The sequence below is a fragment of the Xiphias gladius genome, chromosome 13 (genome assembly GCF_016859285.1).
Source record: "Xiphias gladius isolate SHS-SW01 ecotype Sanya breed wild chromosome 13, ASM1685928v1, whole genome shotgun sequence".
Lineage (NCBI taxonomy): Eukaryota > Metazoa > Chordata > Actinopteri > Istiophoriformes > Xiphiidae > Xiphias > Xiphias gladius.
The window spans coordinates 730,958-751,146 of NC_053412.1; the positions used below are offsets into that span (position 1 = coordinate 730,958).

The 20,189-nt window shown below is 43.3% G+C and overlaps 1 protein-coding gene across 3 annotated transcripts in view; it reads right to left on the reverse strand.

The window, feature by feature from the left end:
• Nucleotides 1-2,409: 2,409 nt before the first annotated feature.
• agap1 (ArfGAP with GTPase domain, ankyrin repeat and PH domain 1) overlaps nucleotides 2,410-20,189 on the reverse strand; it is a 178,402-nt gene continuing 160,622 nt past the window's right edge. For all 3 annotated transcript variants that reach the window (XM_040141921.1, XM_040141922.1, XM_040141920.1), the window contains 2 exons: nucleotides 3,928-4,183; nucleotides 2,410-2,867 (listed from right to left, as the gene is read on the reverse strand). In XM_040141921.1, the coding sequence (XP_039997855.1) occupies nucleotides 2,658-2,867; nucleotides 3,928-4,183 (466 nt within the window). In that variant the 3' untranslated portion in view covers nucleotides 2,410-2,657. The remainder of the gene's footprint in view (nucleotides 2,868-3,927; nucleotides 4,184-20,189) is intronic.

The window sequence follows — 20,189 nt, forward strand, 5'->3', positions numbered from 1 at the left end:
CCTTGCAACCCATTGGGGTGGGGGGTTTGAATTTCCAGGTTGGGGACCACTGGTTCAGATGCCTGGTTACCTGCGAAACCTCCCGCCCTGGATGGATCAGCGCAACACTGAGCCAAGACACACAACATTCAGTCAATGCAGATGTGGTTTTTTGCCCCACGTGAGAGTAAATCACTTCCACTCCGCAACCCAACATACCGGCATACAGTAAGCACATCTTGTGTTCTCTAATTTACATGATGTCACAGTCGAATGACGAAGACATAGAGAAAGAGGAGATTATTTACAAGAAATATGTTTCCAGACTAGAGGAGATTAAGTACAAGAATAAGAAGAATAATACGAAGAAGATGAAGAAGAAGAAGAAGAAGAAGAAGAAGAAGAATAAGAATAAGGAGCCCTTCTTAGTGATTCGCTGAGCAGATCAGGCAGACTGTCTGACTGGACGAGACAGATGAAGAACTGGGGGTAATGAGGGGGAACCCGCTGTGATCTCGTCCAAAGGAGGACTCTTTATGCACAGATACTTTATCCTTGTTACCAGATTGTGAGCTTGTATGGTTCTCGTATCGTCGGGTTCCTAATTCTTAAAAACGTTAAAAGTGAATTTTAGAGTTTTGTAATCAACCAGCTGAAATGAAACAGTGAAAATCAGCTCGTCTCCTGCCGTCAACCATCTCATCGTCACTGTGATTTGTCTGAGCTGACAGCAGATTGTGTGAACTGAGATCACACGTTAAAAAATAAAACAGCTGAACAACTAGAAACCGATCAGTTCCCTTTTTGCTCCCCTGTGTGACTGTTTGCTTCTTAGCTGCTTCCTTGTCTTTTCCATTTTTAAAAGTTATACAATAAAACTTCAGGGACAGATTAAATCAAACGTTATTTGACCAGGATATAATCGGGGCCTTGGTTTAAGATGTTACCACTTCAGTCAATTCAGAGTGAAGGAAATTTGTTGAAAATTAAAAGCAAAGTAGAAAAATGTCTTGTCAAAAAAGAAAAGATTCGTCGACTCTTCAATTAGTCGATCAGTAGAAAATGAATGAGCAACTATTTTGATAACGGATGAATCTTTTAGGACAATTTTGAAGCAAAAATGCAAAAAAAAAAAAAGTATAGGTTCCAGCCCTTAATATTTATATTTATTTGCTGGAATTCTTTCTGGGAAATTGTGATGGCCATTGTCAAACGTTATACAGGCCAAACAGTTAATATATTTCTTGATAAAATATTCTGCAGCTTATTTGGTTATGAAAATATGTTAGCTGCAGCCCAACAAATGTTTGTTTGTAGGTATCATTATATTTACGCTTTTCCAGATATGACATCTATTTAAACTGATATAGATTTAAGATCATATCGTCCAGTCTTCTACCTTATTTACTTGCTAATAGTTTTTGGGCTTTAAATTTTATAAAATTCTGAAATGGGTGAAGTAAAAACAATTTAAACCCAAAATCCTGGTGTAAGGACTCACAGGGAAAAGGTGATGGGTTGGTTATGATCGACAGTCTCTGGTCCCTGAGCCTGGCAAGAGCTTCTGTACACTGAATGACTTTATACACCCCAAGGAGGAGGAGGAAGAAAAAAAAAGAAAAAAGAAAATAAATCCCCTTCAACCATGTTGACATTTTAACCATTGGTCCAGCAATGCACATCAAGATAGAATATACACAATCCAGGAAAAAGCCTTAAATTAAAATAGAAAAGAAGCAAAAAAAAGTGTCTAGGACATGCGATCTATCACACTTCGTCTTTTCACCTCTAAGGACTGATCTGATATCTGTTTTTTTTTTCCTCTTAAAAGTTTTACATCGAGATATTTTTCACATTAAAAAAAAACCAAAAACAAAAAAAAAAAAAAATGTGTCAAGGCAGGAGAGTTCACAGAATCCATGAAGTAAAAACAAATACAGGTGAGACGAGGGGAAACACCGACGCTGCAGGTGGGACCAGAAGGAAAGGAGTCCTCTGGTGACTGGTGGCGACAGCGATGATGATTATGATCAAAAAGCACAGTGTGTGTTTGTGGGCCCCCCTCCCCCCATGTTTCCTTCATGATAAAATCTTCTCACGGTTTTCTTTATGTCGTTTCGTGTTCAGACAGAAGAAGATATGTTTCGGCGGGAAAGAGGCCGTGGGCTCTGATTGGTTGTTGGGTAATAAGCATAGTGATGCTGGACGAGTCCTTCGAGGGGTTTGTGTCTGAGTCTTGAGCGGGGACTGGCCGTGTAGTGCTAAATTAGTGAGTGTGTGTGATGAGGTATGATGTCCGTAGAACTTCAGACTGTGCCCCTATTGGCCGTCGTAAGTCAGGTGATCATTTCCCAAAAAGCTCTGATGCGCCATTAATGTCTCTCGATGACGATCCTAGCTCGGATGATTGTGGACCACATTTCCCAGCATGCTTTGGGCCCCCCCCTCCCCTCCCCGTCGAGGGCACTCCCAAACGGACACGTGGACGCCGCCACTGACCTACGATCAGTTTGAATCAGTCTTAACGAGCCGTCGGCGGCAGTGGTGGTTGTCGGGTGAAGTGGGCGGGGCTTAAGGGTCACAACAGCTAGTGGTTCCCAAAATAAACGGTCAGGATTCTCCCAAATCGGGGTTTGTGTGGTTCGTTTGCCATAAAGAGTCCTGTGGTTAAACGCTGGTCAAATGAGCGCGGTGCTCCCGGTGCTGCTGCAGCTGTTGTTGCGGTTGGTGTTGCGGCGCGACAGGTTGGGCGTGGCCATGAGCGGGAAGCGCTCGTCGGGGCAGCCGTACTGAGCCAGCGTGTCCACACACTCCTGGCTGTTGGCCTGCCGAGCGTACGCCATCGCGCTGTTACCGTGGGCGTCCCTCGCCATCAGATCCACGCCGTACTGGAGGGAGAGGGACAGAGAGAAAAGCAGCTCGGATCAGATCAGACTGGCGACCACTCGGCTACCTGACTCATCGAAGCGTAAATCTTTCCCTGGCTGCAGCTTCTCCAGTGTGAACATTCGCCGTTTCTCCCTGATTCATGTGACAGACTGTCTGTCGGACAAGATGAGAAATTTTAAGGCTTCGTCACACACGCAGAGTCGGCAGACCGCACTTGCTTGTTTTGAGAAGGGGGCAGGTGATATAAGATCTTTCACCTCCCTGCTCCTTCTGCATCATGGAACGTGTTTTATGTCATTTCACACCGTGGCTGATGTTCCGTGTACATTTCGTGCTGGAAGTCGGTTGAAGTGATATAACAACCAATGAATACGCGTTACTTTACTTTTAGTCCAGCTCTGACAAATGTCCCTTTAAACCACTTGAAATTTTAGAGACAAGGAGAGAAGGAAAATTGATTCATACATTATATTACTATTAGTTAGTCAAGTAGTTTCATAAATAATGGCGGAGTTTATTTGCGTGGACAAACAACGGCTGCTCGCTAATTGATTCCAGTCGCTCCTACTTTGTCGTTTTCTTCATTCGGTTTCCTGAGCAGATGTTTCACATTAAAAGCCTACACCAGGCCATTCTAGGCCCCTCAATCCACTGGAAAGTTTTACAAAAAAGGAAAAGAAGTTTTTTCTCTTCAAAATGATACGGCGGAGGATCTGATACAGATCTCAGTATTTCTAAAATCCCTCACACACATCTTACAAAAACTACACTGAAGTCCGTCTCGTAAAGATTTAAAAAGACAGAAAAAGAGATAAAACAAGAAAGGACTTAAGAAGTATTTTGGCCATGAGTTCACATTTTATTTATTTACCTAAACTTTTGTAAATTTCTGTAAACCTTTATCTCTCGGCCTAAATGCAGTTTCAAAACCTTTAGAACGTCATGTAGATCCTAAAAACACTTTTGCCGTCATTACACACTGACACTTCATGTTAACACCTGCAACTCTGCCCATTTGTTGGTCCGATTAATCTCCATGTAAAATTTTCACGGCCTTACCCAGATGAGGAGCTGCGTGATGACCACGTTGCCCTTGCGGCTGGCCAGGTGCAGCGCGTTGCGTCCGTCTCCTTCTCCGCAGGTCTCGTTGACCTGCTGCCGGGATCCGTGGGCGAGCAGCAGGACGACAGAGCGCAGGTCCTCCTCGGCCGTCGCCCTCAGCAGCTGCTGGCCCAGAGAGAGGTCGGTGCAGGGCAGCGACGCCAGAAACAGACGCTGCTCGTACTTCGCCCGGATCCAGCGCTCCCTCTCCTCCCTGACAGACAAGAAACAGGGACGGAGAGATTTTTAAAATACTCAGCCTGAACTGACGGGCGATACGAGTATATTCCTTCAAAATAAAACCTCCTGACCTGGAGAAATGATCAGACTTCTTATGTGGAATGCAGAGCTGACAGGATTTATCCATTAATCAAATCGACAGAATAATAATTGGAAACTATTCTGATAATTGATCATTTCCAGTCATTTTTCAAGCACAAATAGTGAAGAAATGCCAAACGTTCTCTGTTTCCACAGACTAAACGATTAATCGATGACGAGCAGCTCTACAGCCTCACAAAATTAAAGAATATTCCAGAAAAAAACAGAAAAATTTGGATTCAGGACTTTTAAACACCTTTGCAGTGGTGCCTGGAGGTGAGGTTAAAAACAGCAATGAGCAAACAAAGCATGAAAAACAACCATTTTCTTGCTGATCATAGCTACAAAACGTCTGAAAATTTAATGAGCAGCAAAGAAAAAAGGGACGATATGAAATAACCTGACATGAAGTCCAGTCGTGTCCAGTGCATACGCTCAAATCTATGGCTGGTAAGCAAAATTACAAATATCTGTAACAGCCAATGAAACTGACACCTGCAGGTGCCCCTGACGTACAGGTGAAAAATTCAAGGCTTTGAATTTTTCTAGCCGTTTCTAGCGTCCAACATGTTCCCCAAACTGCCCCCCCCCCAATGTAAAATAAGACACAGTGAGAGACAGAGGGACAGACGGGGGAAAGGCGAGGGGACGTGGACACATTGTTCGCCGATCGAGTGTCATTAACTGCTGATCTGTCTAATCCGCAGCTCTGATCGCTCTAATCTCTGCTCAAATCCCTCCATGTAAACAGCAGCTCATTCAGCCTGCTGGGATTAGTCCAGGAGAAAAGTAGAGGGAAGGGGGAGGACGGGGGAGGACGGCCCAGGGAGGGGGGATATTGAGCTGTCCCCCCTCCTTCTCCCCCTCCTCTTCTCTCTCCTTAACAAAATAACAGCACCTCCTCCAGGGGTTGGGTTGGGTGGGTCGCAGGAAATGGAGAAGGAGACACAACAGTGGCTTCTCACAGGTTGATGCTTCCACCATGAAATGACTCCACTCTGTGTGTGTGTGTGTGTGTGTGTGTGTGTGTGTGTGTGTGTGTGTGTGTGCGTGCGAGCGTGTGTGTCAGTGGTTCAAAAAGGTCTGTAAAACACAGCAGGAGAGAAAATTAAACCATATATATATATATACGTGTGTGTGTAACAGAATTAAAAATTCTTTCAGCACAAAACTTCCTACGTTAAACTACGATGTTTAATGCTGAGTATCTGACTGAAATGTGACTGTCACACCAAATATCAAAAGTACCAAGTATCTGTCAAGCTCCTACAGCAGACAACAAACACGGTCAGTTCCACAGTCCCCTTCGCTTATTATCTGAACAGATAAATCCTTATTTCAATTGTGACTTTTCTAAATGTTGTGCTTGTACAGCAAGAAAGACTGAAATCTTTCTTGCTGTCTGGTCTGGGAAAGTCTGGTCTGGGAAAGAAAGACTGAAAGTAAGACAATGTGAGAGTTAGTGTCTGTTCAGTTCGACCTGCTGATTGTTAACACTTAACTGATGAAAACCTCAAAACTTTGACTAAATTTCTTCTTCACACGTTACAAGTTTCAACACAAATTAGAAAAAAGTCTGATTCGGGTCTCGTTTTTTTTTTATTTGAGCTTCTACTCTGGGTCAGAAACAGTATTTTCAATTTTAACTGCTGCAATAATATGATGTGTATTTGTCTGATTATATCCAGAGAGAAAACCATCCCATTGTTTCCGTTTCACTTTCCACCCTTTAATCACTGCAAGGACACAGACAGTACACAAGTTACGATTTAAAACAAGTAAGGCAGTTTTTTTTTTACCCTCAAATACTTAAACTCTTCTCTAGGGTTTTGAATGTTCTGTTGGGATATCGAGAAATATGACGAGAGACAAAACTGTGGGAAAGGAGGATGAGACAGAAAAAAGTAGAAAGATAAAAAGTTTTTGGCCGTTGTGGGAACCTGGCAGAATCTCATTAACTCCCTTCCTGGAGACCAGTGTGTGTTTTTTTTTGGGGGGGGGGTGAGGGCGTGTGTGCTGGGTGGGACGGTGGTGGTGGCTAGCATCACGGAATGTCCCGGGGGCTTTCCTTCCTGCCCCGGCCCAGAGAGAGAGCGGGGAGGCTGGGCACGAGACTACGGCCGACAGCCCCCGGACAAAGCTTGGGGGTGTCACTCAGTGTGTGTCTGTGAGAGAGAGTGTGTGTGTGTATGCGTGTGTGTTTGTCTGCGCGCTCAGCGGGGCTCTGGTCTTCTGTCCTCCAGAGGACGGAGAGGAAATGCGAGGCCACTGGACCCAGGAAACGCATGCCTTCCCCCGCCACCGGAGTTGCTAAGGGCCTGGCAGAGTGTGTGTGTGTGTGTGAGAGAGAGAGAAGTTCAGAGCTTTGTGGTTACAGCTACACTGATAATCAGGATTATTTCACTCCGGATTTAGAATCGGTTTCTGCCACGTTCAGACTCTGAGCCACTACGGGAACTCTAACCTGGAGCTTCCTGTACAGAAGTATTCGGGGTTAAAACTATAACGATTAGTCAACTGACAGAAAATTAACTGGCGGCTTCGTTGATGATCTAATAATCGTTTCAGTCTCAGATGTGAGCATTTGATGCTTTTCTTCGTCACACATGGCAGCTAACTCCTCAAACAGGAGCATCTGAAGATGTCACCTTGTGCATGTTCGCACACTGATCGCGAGGATCAGGTACGAGGCTCTCCGGCTCGCCGTTCACCCAGACGTCAGCTCTGACCAGACGGTTTGTTGTTGGTCAACAATCATCAAATGTGGCTGACGTGTTCAGGTGTCCACATATTTCTGGCCACGTAGTGGGGATCAGCAGCAGGAGTCTTCAGTTTTAGATTTACATTTCACGACATGACAGACGTCTTTGGTGTGTGAGTCGTGTGTGTGTTCGGTGTTTTGGTTGCGTGATTTTGGTGTGTATTTGATCATGCGTTTGGCTGTGTGTTTTACTGTTTGTTGGTGTGTTTCTTTTGTGTGTGTGTATTTAGTCGTGTGTGTGTTTGTGTGTTGTAGTAAACAGTGACTCTCTGTCATCGTGAGCTAACGAGTCCTGAAAACACACAGCTCTGGAAAGTGGAGAGGCTAATTGCACTAATTAACCACACAGAGAGTGTGTGAGTGTGTGTGTGTGTTTGTGAGACAGTATGTGTTAACATGTGTCTACTGAATTCACACACTCATATTTTGTGTGTTAATGTGTTTGTGTGTGTGTGCGTGTGCGTGTGTGTGTGTGTGTGTGTTTTAGAGAGGTCATCTGTCCACAACCACAAGACAGAGCATGGACATAAAGCTGAAAGCCAGTACACACACCCCGATAATCATGCCAGGCTAATTATCATAATTACTTCAAAACAAGAGCCAAAGAGACACAACAAGGCGACGTCAACGTCTGATCATCTTTGGTCCTTAGTAGTAAAGAGGAAAACTGAAAAGAAATGATGCTATGCAGCTTCTTCCCATGTTCTCCTGTGTTTTCTGCGTCTTGCTTATTTGAGAATAAAAACACTGAAAAGTGAATTTCTTCAGGATGAACCTCCTGCCAAACAATTTGGACATTAAAGAAAATGGAGTCAGGAAACTGAACCTTGGGAAGAAGCACTTGAAACTGGACAGAGACGGACAAAGAGCCCAACATGAAGAGAATTAGAGTGGAACTGCTGAATGACTCAGAGTGAGAGTTCTTATTATTTAGGGGTAATAGACTCAGTTCAGGCTTCTAGACTTTAATTATATGCTTTTCTTTTTTTTTAGTATAAGATAAATGTTTTCCCATTTGGAGAGAGAGCTGAGGATGAATGCTAACAGCAGTCTCCCTTACATGGATCTGCCTCTCACAGGTTTATTCTTCTTACTTCTTGTTGTTATCAGATCTGTATTCAAAAGGAAGCATCTCAAAACTCCTCCTCTTACGTCAGAATACAATGATTCATCTGACATTTGACGGAGGAGCTGCAGCTTGAGACAAATATTATGCGGCTGCCCAAAAACCCCAGATTATCGGAAACATGTCAAAGAGGATGAAGTTGACTGTTATCGTGGGTCTCATTTTAAACCCAGCACTTCTTATAATCATGTCTGCAAAGATATCGGATAAAATACATTTAGTCATTTATTTAAGATTTCGCTTCTAACAGTGAAGAAACTGATCGTGGTCTCATTGAGGCAGCAACACCTACATGTTGATCACCTGGCCGTTTGTCATGCTTCTAACATGTACAGGTTAAATCTGAATTATGCACCGTAGATTAAAAGCATATTCTAAAAACGTCTTATTTATCTCCATCCTACTATGTGTTACTTTAAAATGAAGTAACAAAACAATGAAATAAAGCCAGTGCAAAATCTCTATGTTACCAAGTCAGAAAAATCAGCTAATACAGTGAGATCATCTGTTGTCAACACAGATCCAGTTTTAAGAGTTTTCTATAATCAATAATAATCATATCCAGTTCCTAGATGCTGACAAGGATTTTTGAAAATCCTTGAAACAAAGTAAACTGGAAAAAAAGGAAAAAAAGCAAGAAAATCATTCAAAGAATACACTTAGTGTCCACGTTATTAGGTACACCTGCACAACTGAATGCAATGTCTATTTTTATGATGCTTGCACCGTTCACTTGTTGTTGTCACCCTCACTGAGGTGTTGATTCAGTTGTACGTTTTAGCACTGAGGTTATAGTGAGTGATGGAGTTGTACTGGACTGCTTTATATTCAGAGGGGGCTCTGACATCTTCTCATCCCTTGTCCCAAACAACACCTCCTCTAACTATGAGCTCAGTAATAAACATATCGATGAACTGACACTTTTCTGACAATGTCAACAGAAGCTGAACACTGCATTAGATTGGACAGGTGTACCAGGTAGAGTGGCCACTGAGTGTGTTTTTCTTGTCTGAAGAAAGAAAAAACAAGTCTGGACGGCTGAATCCAGGAAATGAAGACTTGTTACTTTTTGTTTTATTTATTATTTCATTCTGTTTTATTTTTTTGGTCTTTGCATGTCCTTGTTCCGTGTTGCATTTAATCTGCTTTTGTCTTTGTATTTTTCTTTTTCCTTTAAAATGACATTAAACATTAAAAATCACTGGGATTGAAATGAAAAGTCTATCAAAAGTGTCAGTTTCTCAGTTTTTAGGCCATAAGTTCGAGAAATTCACTCTAAATCTTCTCAAAGTTAAATCGTGAAAAGTGGTGTTTGCACGTGACAGCAGTGTTAAGCAAAAACATAAAAAAGGAAAAGTTGAATTCAGACAGAAAAAAAAAAAAAAAGGATTTTCCATCTCATACATCTCAGCCTCGAGCCGAGATGTATGAGCCAACACGCTACTGTTAAAGCCTATCATTAATTACAGTCTGGAAGACGGTGAGTGTGTGTGTGTGTCTGTGTGAGGTAATGAGCAGTAGGAAACGGGGTTAAGAGTGACATGGTGTCAGTGGCTTCTCTTCTGGCCTAATTAGCCCCCTAATTAATAGATTAATAGATAGATAGATAGAGCGTGGATAAGAGCATCAGCTAACTGCCCGACCTAATGATGAATCACCGTCACACAGTCACGTGGAGAGGTTTTTAACAAGGTGAGGAGAAAAATGTCGCACTAATCCTGTGTTAAAATTCATCCAGAAAACCTGCAGGACTTGTTTTTTTTGTTTTATCTTACAGCAGGAGAGAAAAGACAAAAGGAAAGAAGAGGAGAAGAGGCTGAAATCAATTAGCCTTTGCGAGCTGGTCGTTAGCTGCCCTTGGATAGGCACAGATAATTAAAAGGAGGGTGGTGGGGTGAGAAAGGTCTGGGTGAGGGAAAGTTGAGGGAGGGGAGGGGAGGGGGGTTGAGTTGGACTGAAATCCGCCATGAGATTCGACTAGACGGAGATGGAGGGGTTAAATCAGACAGAGGTTGAAAAAAAGACAAGAAAAAGGAGAGAGAGACAATGCAAATGAGGGGAGAGAGAGTGAGAGAAGGTGGAAGTGGAGGAGAAATGGGCCAAACCCATGGGAAGCTGATCTCTGGGCTGAAAATTCGCTCCAGCGATGCCACACAGATACAAAGAGAGAGAGAAAGGGGGAGGTTTCAGAAAAAGAGATGGAAGAGGAGAGATAAAGAAAGAGGACGGGGGACAGCAAGGACAACATCTTTGCTAATCTAAAATCTTTGAATCATCTTTATGATCAATAAGGGAACCAGAGATCTGAGGTCGCAGGCAGATAATCTGATAATTAACGGTGTACATGTCGGATCGGGAGTCCCAGGGGTCCTGCCAGACTCCCTCAGGACGGGAGTGATTTCACATTATGTTGTCTTGATCAGGTCGAGACAAGAAAACCCCCAAAATCAAACATAAATTCAGAAAATCAGTCACGCGCAACAGTTTCTTTTCACACATTCGAGCCAGACCCAGAACCTAGTTCTGCAAGTTCTGTAACTGTCAACTTTAAATCAGGACTGAAACAGGATCAGGGACCTGGCTGGTTACTTCTGTCCTCCCTTGGATTTTATTGTCTTAGTGTGTGTTTGTCGGCTTGTGCCACACACTCATACATTTACTGCTGTAAAGTCAGAATATTTATTTGTATTGTAATCACACATCGGTCCTCCTGCGAAAACCTGCTTCTCTGTTCTGGTGCCAGGGACAATGGCAAAAAATGATTTGAGGATTTTATCACTTTATCCCGGATATTTTTCTGATATACTTGAGGCCTCTGAGAAATTGCCATCGTTGGCCATCATTGCTTCCTCCTCTGTGAGCTGTACTCTCACTGTCACCGAATTATCTTTTGAACAACTTCTTCCTTTGACTGTGCACATTCCTCTTTTCAAGGCTTTACTCTTATTTCTGGAGCATTAAATACAGTCACGGGACGAATGAGTGGGAGTAAACATCGCAGAGACAGAGACAAACGGTTTCCTTCTCAGCTCATTTCAAAGTTGTAAACACTCTGGGTGAATTAGCACAATCCCCGAATAACAGAGGACAATGTTTCTTGGGAAAAGTGTCTCTGCGTGGCTGAAGGTTTCTAATGTTTACCAGCCGGCCTTGGCTCACAGTGAACCCATTCAATCCAAACACATTACCGACAAACACGAGGACAACACTGTCGTTGAGTTTTTCCACCCCCTTTCTCCCTTTTCTTTATTGTATGAGCAATTTGCTGACTGAGCCAATTAGCCAAAGGGTGAGGAGGGTGAGGGTTAGGGGGTGGGCCCTCATACCGTCAGCGTACAGATTCATTTCTGCTCCAGGAGCCGGCCCCCGCTGGCTTACGGCGAGCAGGAGCAGAGCGAAGCCGGCGAGCGGGAGAGGACCGACAGAGTCACGCATGTAGGGAGCATTATTTATTTCTTCATTATTAAAATAAGGCAGGGGAGGGGGGAGAGGACGGTGAGGTTAATCTGATGACTCAGGCATAAAGAATGTGCATTTAGTTTGTGCTTTTAGCCCGCATTAGCATAACCTCGCCGCGATGACAAACGATGAATGGTCCGGTGATTGGCTCGTGTCAGCCGGCTTAATGTCAATAGTAAATTGGAGGGCTTGTTAGGCGAGTTGGGGGACGCGGTTACGGGCATCGGCGAGGCAGTCATGTACAAAATAATGTCTATTAGGACTAATTTAATCAAGGCCTCCCTTTTACAGATGAATTAGAATGTAGGGGCCAATTATTTTTCGACGTTTGCACTGGCCCTGCCTGTCAGGAGGCTATCCTCCTTACTAAGTGTGTGTTAGTGTGTGTGCGTGCGTGTGTGTGTACAGTTTAAAATGCAGGCCGTGGGGCCGGCTCGTATCAGCAGGGGTTGTAGATAATGGCGGGGAGATGATGGCAGGCGGGATCAGCTAGTTAACCAACCCAGATGAAACAGAGCTCGGCTCAATCTGTACACACTGGATCACAGGCAGCAACACACACACACATGGATACACACGTGGGCGGACATGAGCACATGCATGTACTTAATCCCACACAAAAGGAAAGACACACACATACTATAGGAGCCTGGTCTCATGGGAAATTTGTAGTTATTCATGCAAAATATTACACCACTTATTTCAAAACAAATGTAAGGGACATTTTTTGTCTAGTTACAAATTCACAAACTGTCACATTTTTGTTATGGACGTAATCGAGCTCACGGGTGTGTCTGTAGCCCAGTAATACCGAAAGGACCGCTACTTACTCTTTATTTTTCATTATCTGAACTTGAGTTTTGATTATGTAGAATGTACATCGGTTTTCCCTTTTTGTTGCCTTTACACACACACACACACACACTCACACACACAACCAGTTGCCTTGGTAGCAAGCCAAAGATCTTTAACTGACCCCATCAACCGAGGAAGTGGAGGTAAATAATAAAACAGCGGATTGGAAAGTCTGTCCGCAGACAGACTTTTTTTTGGTAGTCAAGTCACTAAAACCTTGACTGAAAACCTTAAAGACTGATTCTGGTTTATTACAATTTGGGTTTTATGCTGCTGACGTTGACGTTGTTGTTGTTGTGGAGGATGTGGTACCAAAATCTCTGACTCAAGGTTACAAGTTGAGGCCGACGTGAGCGATTTTTCCCCACTCGGTTGAAGGATATGGCGTGAACGTGGAATTGTTCTGATAGATATCAGTGATATTAACACTGTACTTCACCAGCTGAACTCTGGGAACGCTGTGATATGACTTAAATGAAACACAGATAGTTTGAGGATCTAACAGGTTGGAAAAAAGCCAACAGGTTCGTAAAACTGATTCCTTTGAGAAAACTTAAGCAAATGTTAAAATTATTACTTGAACCGACTGTTGTAAACATCCACAAAGACACACAATGGCGCAGTTTTCTTGTGCAATGAGGGTTTGTTAGCAACATTTCCAGTGCTCTTACTTTCAGTTCAACCTCCCAAGGTTCAGAAACCTCGGAACTGGTTTGTTTTCTTCTTTTTAAATCGATGTCACAGTTGTTCCCAGATCTCAGCAATTAACTTTTTGAGTACGTAAGTTATTACAATGTGAAGAAATGATGAACAAAACTACAAAAATTAGACCCAACTTCTAATTAAATTGAGATATCCTTTCAAGCTGCAGGTCCAGTAAAATATTTCACAGTATTAAAGAAACTGGAAAAAACACCTCCCCTGGCGTACAAAATCAATACTTTTTTTTTTTTACACACAAAAACATTTGACCTATTGATATCATATATCAATATATATACATATATATATATTGATATTTTTACTTCTACTAGTATTTATTCAGTCTTCAGATCATTTATTGGTCTAATTTTGCTTTTATACAGCAAATCCAAGGGAAGCATTACTTTATATTTACATCTAATAACTCTGCTTTTTCTAATGCCTACCATTTATTTATACACTGGTTCTTTTATATTGTATACTCCTTATCTTATTGTATTTAAGTTTTAATAAATTCTCCTTTACCCTATTCTAAGTCTAAAGTGAACCAGAGTAACATACTAAATGAGCCGAAACTTGACCAAGTGTCAGGAATGCTGAAGTTACTTGATGAAAATAAAATGTGTGGCAGCGGAAAATTTTCTTAAAATATGATGCAGTGTTTTAAATTTTACGGTAGATATGACGACCTGGATATAGTGGCCGTGAGAACATGTTGCACACACACAAACACGGTAAACTGCATGACAACAAATACACCGCTGAGACCACATGAGGCAGATAGAACACATCACTGGCTGTAATTAACAACGATGAACGTGACTTTTAATCCTCCTGTATCGCTGTCTGGTACTAATGACGTTTCCTCCCTGATCTGCAGCATACGAGGCCTCTGATGTGGCATGTGTCCATCTCAAATCGCACCAGTCCAATCTGTGTTATGATCACAGAATCGGGAGGGGAGGGGTGTGTGTGTGTGTGTGTGTGTGTGTGTGTGTGAGACTGATACGAGTTTGGGTTTTATGGGGTACGTGGCAGGACTGCCCCTTCCTTCCCCCACCATTGCCTCTGACCCTGGGGGGCAATTATCTTGTGATGTGGGCCCCCTGCCCGCCTCCTTCTCCCGCTCGCCCCATCTGGTCCCCAGAGCCCAATCCCGCTGCCGTGTCAGGGCGCTCGCTGCACCTGCACCCCGGCCCAGATTAAAAGCCCCCGGTCTAATTTTAAATCTGTTAGCGCTGGCCTTTTCTTAGGGGGGAACAAGACTAATCTGTTCCCATAAAGGGCCCTTACTCTTTCCCCTCTCCTGGCTCCCAGCGCCAACAGACCTGCTGCTGAATTATTACTGGCTGTGCATTCGTCATGTGGGGCCCGTTGTTAAGTGTCCGGTGGTGAGGCGGCGGTGCTGTGATACGTGGCCCTGCGTGCTCATCCTTTAGCCGCCCTCACTCTTGCTCATTTCTCAGCTGTCTAATTAAGGTGTGGCACCCCAGTACCTACATATCTCTACCTCCTCCTATTGTTCCTGCTACACGCTGACCCCAACGGGATTCCTGCTAAGGTCACCGCCTCTACCAGACTCCATTCTCTATCGACAGGGTTTCTACAGATTTGCAACTACTCTGTGACAAAATTAGACATTTTACATTCAGGATATAAGCGAAAATGTAGCCTGATAATTAAACTGAATTGTCTGTCTGTTCATGTTCATTGACATTCATTCACATTTTGTTCATGTTTGCCATTCCCTGCTTAGGAGGAGGGGTTATTTTGCTCTAACCAATCAAGAGTGACCATCCTGTTCACATCATTTTCAGATGCCACAGAAGTTGCAGTAGCAGTCTTTACCAGAGAAGTTACCTTAATATTTGCCAAGTCGATCGAAGAAATATGTTGATGTCAGAGTTGTTATTTCTGTTAAGTCAACTCACAAAATCCTGTACAGCCGTGTTTATCTCATTTATGCATTTTGGGGGCGATTTTTCTGTTTTTCCTCATTTTTAATCCTTCCTTCAAAGCTCTAGTTGGCTTGAGAAAACATCCTTCAATGAGCACAACAACAGACCCTTTTCAACTGCTGAAAAAAAATCTTTAAAAGATCTTTAATAGTGATTCAGAGGTTTGCAGCGGGGCTGAAAGGTTGCATTTTGTCTAGCTTAAACATTTGTTTGTTTACTACAACAGTTCCTATAAACATACAGTAATATAATCAGGAAAACGCTTTTTCTGGGTAGTTGTTAACTTATTGTTAGCTGATGATAATCACTGGCTAGAAACTAAACTTCCGTGACACTTAGATAAATGTCATTTCCCTGAACCTTTATCAAATTAATTCCATGACTTTTCCAGGCTTTCGATATCACAAGTGTCAGATGTTTTTGGCTGAACTTTGGACTGCAAGGACCGGATAGTTTCTGGTCCATAATCCTCATCCCAGCAGAAAATATCACAGCAAAACCATGAACAAAGACCGTGAACGTGCACATAGGAGGCCAAGATGCAGACCCTCTACGACAGACTGCCAAAGGTCAGTAGCTGGCATGAGGGGTGGGCGGGGGTTCAAGGACACAGGACGCCCAGGGGATGGAGACACATGGCCCCTAACCACCTCGCTGGCCAGGAGGCCGGATTAGCAGCACTGTCACTTGCTGTCCACTCAGGCCTGCTAACACGCTGCGTCAAACAAAGCCTGAGCAGGCCTTGGGTGCTGGTGTTGTTGCGCCACTCGACAGATAATTAAAACAATCAGCTGCGGCGCCAAGAACCCGTGGACCAAGGGTGCTGCAGCAGCGCTGGCCGAGCCAGTGAGCCCCTGTGGGTGCTCCGGGATGGGCAGTGTGCCCAAACTTAGCAGCCCCTTCAGCAGTGGCATCAGCTGGGGCGCGGCATCGGGTGACCATGCCAGCTGAGGTGATGACGGCTGACCGCGGGCAGCCAGAGGTTAATGGGAACGTTTAAAGGATGGCTGAGTCTTTTTGTGGTTTGTACCAGGGAGAAAAATACTTCTAACAGGATCCCTCTGGCGCAGAATAGCTGGCATGTTTGGCGTTCATCCACACTGTAACCACCCTCCAAGCTTCACAGTTGATTCCCTGCTATACTGTCCCCCGTCTTCACCACTGCAAGCGACGCGTGTCAACAAGTATCTCCCTTCATAATGAAGCATTGTAGTGCTGAACAGGCGTGGCAAGACGTTGTATTTGCAGCGAGGAGCTCCAGCCCTAAAACGATTAGCACCAACAGTACCCCTTCTTCATCCTCACTGAGACTAGCTGATGTTAATGAGACCTGGACTGTCCGTCGCTGTGGGCAGACGTACGGGGAGGAGGATGAACGGGGGATTGAAACAAGAGGAAAAGGGGAAGATAAAGAGATGATGACAACAGTTGGAGATGGCGGGGCTCGGCCCTGTCACATATCTCATTGGACGGGGGCGGCACCGTGGAGGCGAGGTGCGATCTCTCCGAACATAATTCCTCCCTCCGGTCCGACCGGGAAGTCGACGGGGGAGGGGAGGAGGGTGGAGGAGAGAAAAAAAAATGGAGGTGTTTAACACTGACGGCCATACTAATGCACCTCCCTCCCGTCTTACACCTCCTATCTTTTTTCCCCTCTCCTTTTCAGACCCATCTCTCCACATTCCTTTCCTTTCCCTTCCTTGTTCTGCTAAATTTCCATTTCCGCCTTTTCCTTTTCTAGCTTTCTTCATACCTTCCTCCTGCTTTCCTTCCCTCCATCCATTTTCACATCCTCCTCCCCTTTTTCCCCATTTCTCCCATTCCTCCTATCCATTCGCTCCTATTCTCCCAGTTTTCCTCCGTCCTTCTTTTCCTACCTCCCTCTATCTATCCTTCTCTCCAACCCCCCTCAAAACCTCCAAACAGGACCTAATTGGGAAGCGAGAGTGGGGGGCCAGACCTTGACAGACAGGAGGTCAGCGTAATTGCTGCTGGCCATATTTAACATTAAGATAATCAGGCCATTAATTACCCTTTGGATCATTAAATCAGCCACTTGCAAAATGAAATTTCGGCCTCTATTACTCACTTGAGAGACCACGAGGGGAGGGCATTTTTCCATCCATCAGCCTCCCCCCCACCTCACCTCTCTCTCTCTGCCGCCCCCACCCATCCCTCCTGCATCCTGGACAAAGCCTCTATCAGCCTTTTCCCATTCCTAAATCTCAACATATTCCTTTTCTTTTCTCCCTTTTACGCAGGTTTCTTTCACTGGCCTTTTCAGTCACTTAAATGTGGAAGAGATGAGTCACATTCTCAGAGCAAATAACGGCTCGATTTTATATAATTTCAGTGATTTAAACACACAATACAAGATGTGAAGTACCATTAAGAGAAGGTTGAAGTGGAAGCCCCCCCCCCATTATTAATTCATCTAACACAACAGTAACTCAGTTTATATGACGTAAAGGAAAGTTTTTCCATCTGCTGTTCTGAAAACTCACTGCATCTTATAAATCTCCACTCAATACAGTTGCAGTATAGGTGTCCTGCAAGGCTCAATTTTGGGTCCTCTTCTATTCACTATTTATCTACAACAAATAAATAAAAATAAATATGCAGATGATACCTTCATACATGCCTGTTTAAAACTTTCTCTTACTAAAAGAAGGCTTATTATGAATGTAAACATAACAAAATGGTTCTTATACTTCATGTTTTTTCCGTCTACACAGATCTCTCTTGATAAGAGACTAAATGAGAAAACATTTGTGTTCATCCAGTGGCAGTGAAACTGGATAATTACAATGAGCAGTGGCAATGTATGTTTTTTTTTTGTTCTCATTAATAAACTGGTAAAAAGAAAAAGAAATAAATGAAAAGAAATAAGAAAATATGATTTAAAATGGCACTCCCGTTCTGCCCACACGGTTTGACGGACAGGTGATCTCTGAGATACATGTTAATTTCAAGAGCAATCTCAGATACTGGTGGTGATTTTCATATAAAATGTTTTTAGTGCAACAGTATTGGTAATTGTCTGTCATTGTATATCAGCAGTTACATGTATTTTAATGTCTTTAACACTTGTATGTTCTGATGGTTGTTGTCGTCTCACACGTTGATTTGTAATTTAAGAGGAGCAGCGAGTGTTGAGTGAATGTAACCTCGGCGACACAGCTTCTACATATCATTTCATAGACCGTCACTGCCACTCCATAAAGCTGTCATAAAACCTCCACGCCTTCCTCCCACAGTGTGTGTGTGTGTGTGTGTGTGTGTGTGTGTGTGTGTGTGTGTGTGTGTGTGTGTGTGTGTGTGTGTGTGTGTGAGAGACGGACGGATGGATAGATGTGGTTTAGATGAAGAAGAGATACAAGAGAAGACAAGGAGGAAAAGAAAGATAAGTTGTTTTCATTGAATTGTGCACTTTTTAAGTGAATTCCTGAAATTTCTGCAAAAATACTCTTTCCATCAACTGTCTCTGTGTAGATGGATTCAGTTTCCTTCATTTAACCAGGTAATGTCCCACTGAGATTCAAAATCACATTCTCAAGGGAGACCTTGCCACAAGACAGCAGCCTCAGCAACATATAATGACACACAATACAGAACACAGTCACACACAATCACATTAAATTGGCAACACTGAGTAGAATATACATAACAACAATTTTAAAAAACTTTAGAAGGAACTGAACTGGTTTCTGCATACAAATATCTTGGAATATGGTTGATAACTTTGCAAAGAAACTGAAACGCAAATTAGTTTATTGTCATTTTAAGAAATGCTTTACCTTTGCGGTAGGAAAAAAATCTTGTTCCGATCTTGTTAAAGATTCATTATTCGTGTACCTTTGTATCTTTTAAACCATCCCTGCTAAAGTTCCTTTTTATCTTAGTGAAATGATCTCTCCTGTTTCTAACAGTTATCAGACCAGATCAGCTACATGGATCATCTTCAGTTTCCCTAGAGTCTGTTTTTTGGCCAGGTCTCTCTTGTAAAAGTGATAATACATCTCGAATGAAGGTTTATGTTTATGTTTTAGACGACGTGAGAAACGGGAGGAATTAATTTTGTGCCCTGATACAGTGTCTGCAGGTCTTCCTCTCCACAATCGCATGGAGTCTGAGAAGCAAAACCCTGGGCAAAATAAAAACACATCCACATCCGCAGCTGCACAGTCATAGGAAAGGGTGTAGAGAGATTTTAGTGAGGAAACCAAACTGAAACATCCATCTCCCCCTCCCAGGAGAGATGGACGGAGAACTCAACACAGAGAAGGAAACCAAGAAAGAGGGAGAGAAATGATGGAGGAAACAGAGAGCGAGGGAAAAAAGAAGGGATTTATGGAGGGGAAACGACAAACAGCCAGCTACTTAAGGAATGGACTGATAAATACTATCGACAGGACAGAGAGGGGGAGAGAGATGGAGGTGCAGTGGAGCGTCGCGGGTTAATTGAGATAATATTGACCTCCTTCTCTAATCTCTTCAGGGGGAAACAGGCTTCAGATTCATAAATAAATAGGAACATGAGCAACAATAAAAGCATTAGTGCTCTGACGGAGGAGGGCTAATGGGACGTCAATACTCAAAGCTCGCTCTCAGTGTGTGTGTGTGTGTGTGTGTGTGTGGACGGATGCGTTTGTAGTGTGTTTTATGTGTTTTCTGGCAGTGTGTGTGTGTGTGTGTGTGTCTGCAGTAAAACTTTGCCTGAGATGTGCACGTCTATGTCCACAAAATCAGAAGATTACTTTAAAATTTGAGTTTAACCCGTATTTAGAGGCATGACGAGGGAAGTGGGCTCAGACTGAATGCAAAAAGAATGTCCGCCTCACATTGAATTTGACCACAGGAGGTTTTTGCAGCGACTGCTTCACCCAATGTACAAACGGGAACTCTGTACCCATTTCCTTTTCTTCATAAATTCTTGAATTGGAGTCTAGATACAAGCATGTTCTGTGCTGTTGTTAAATGACATTTTTGACATTTCTTTGCTTCAGTTCATGCTACACAGAGCATATATCTATCCGCT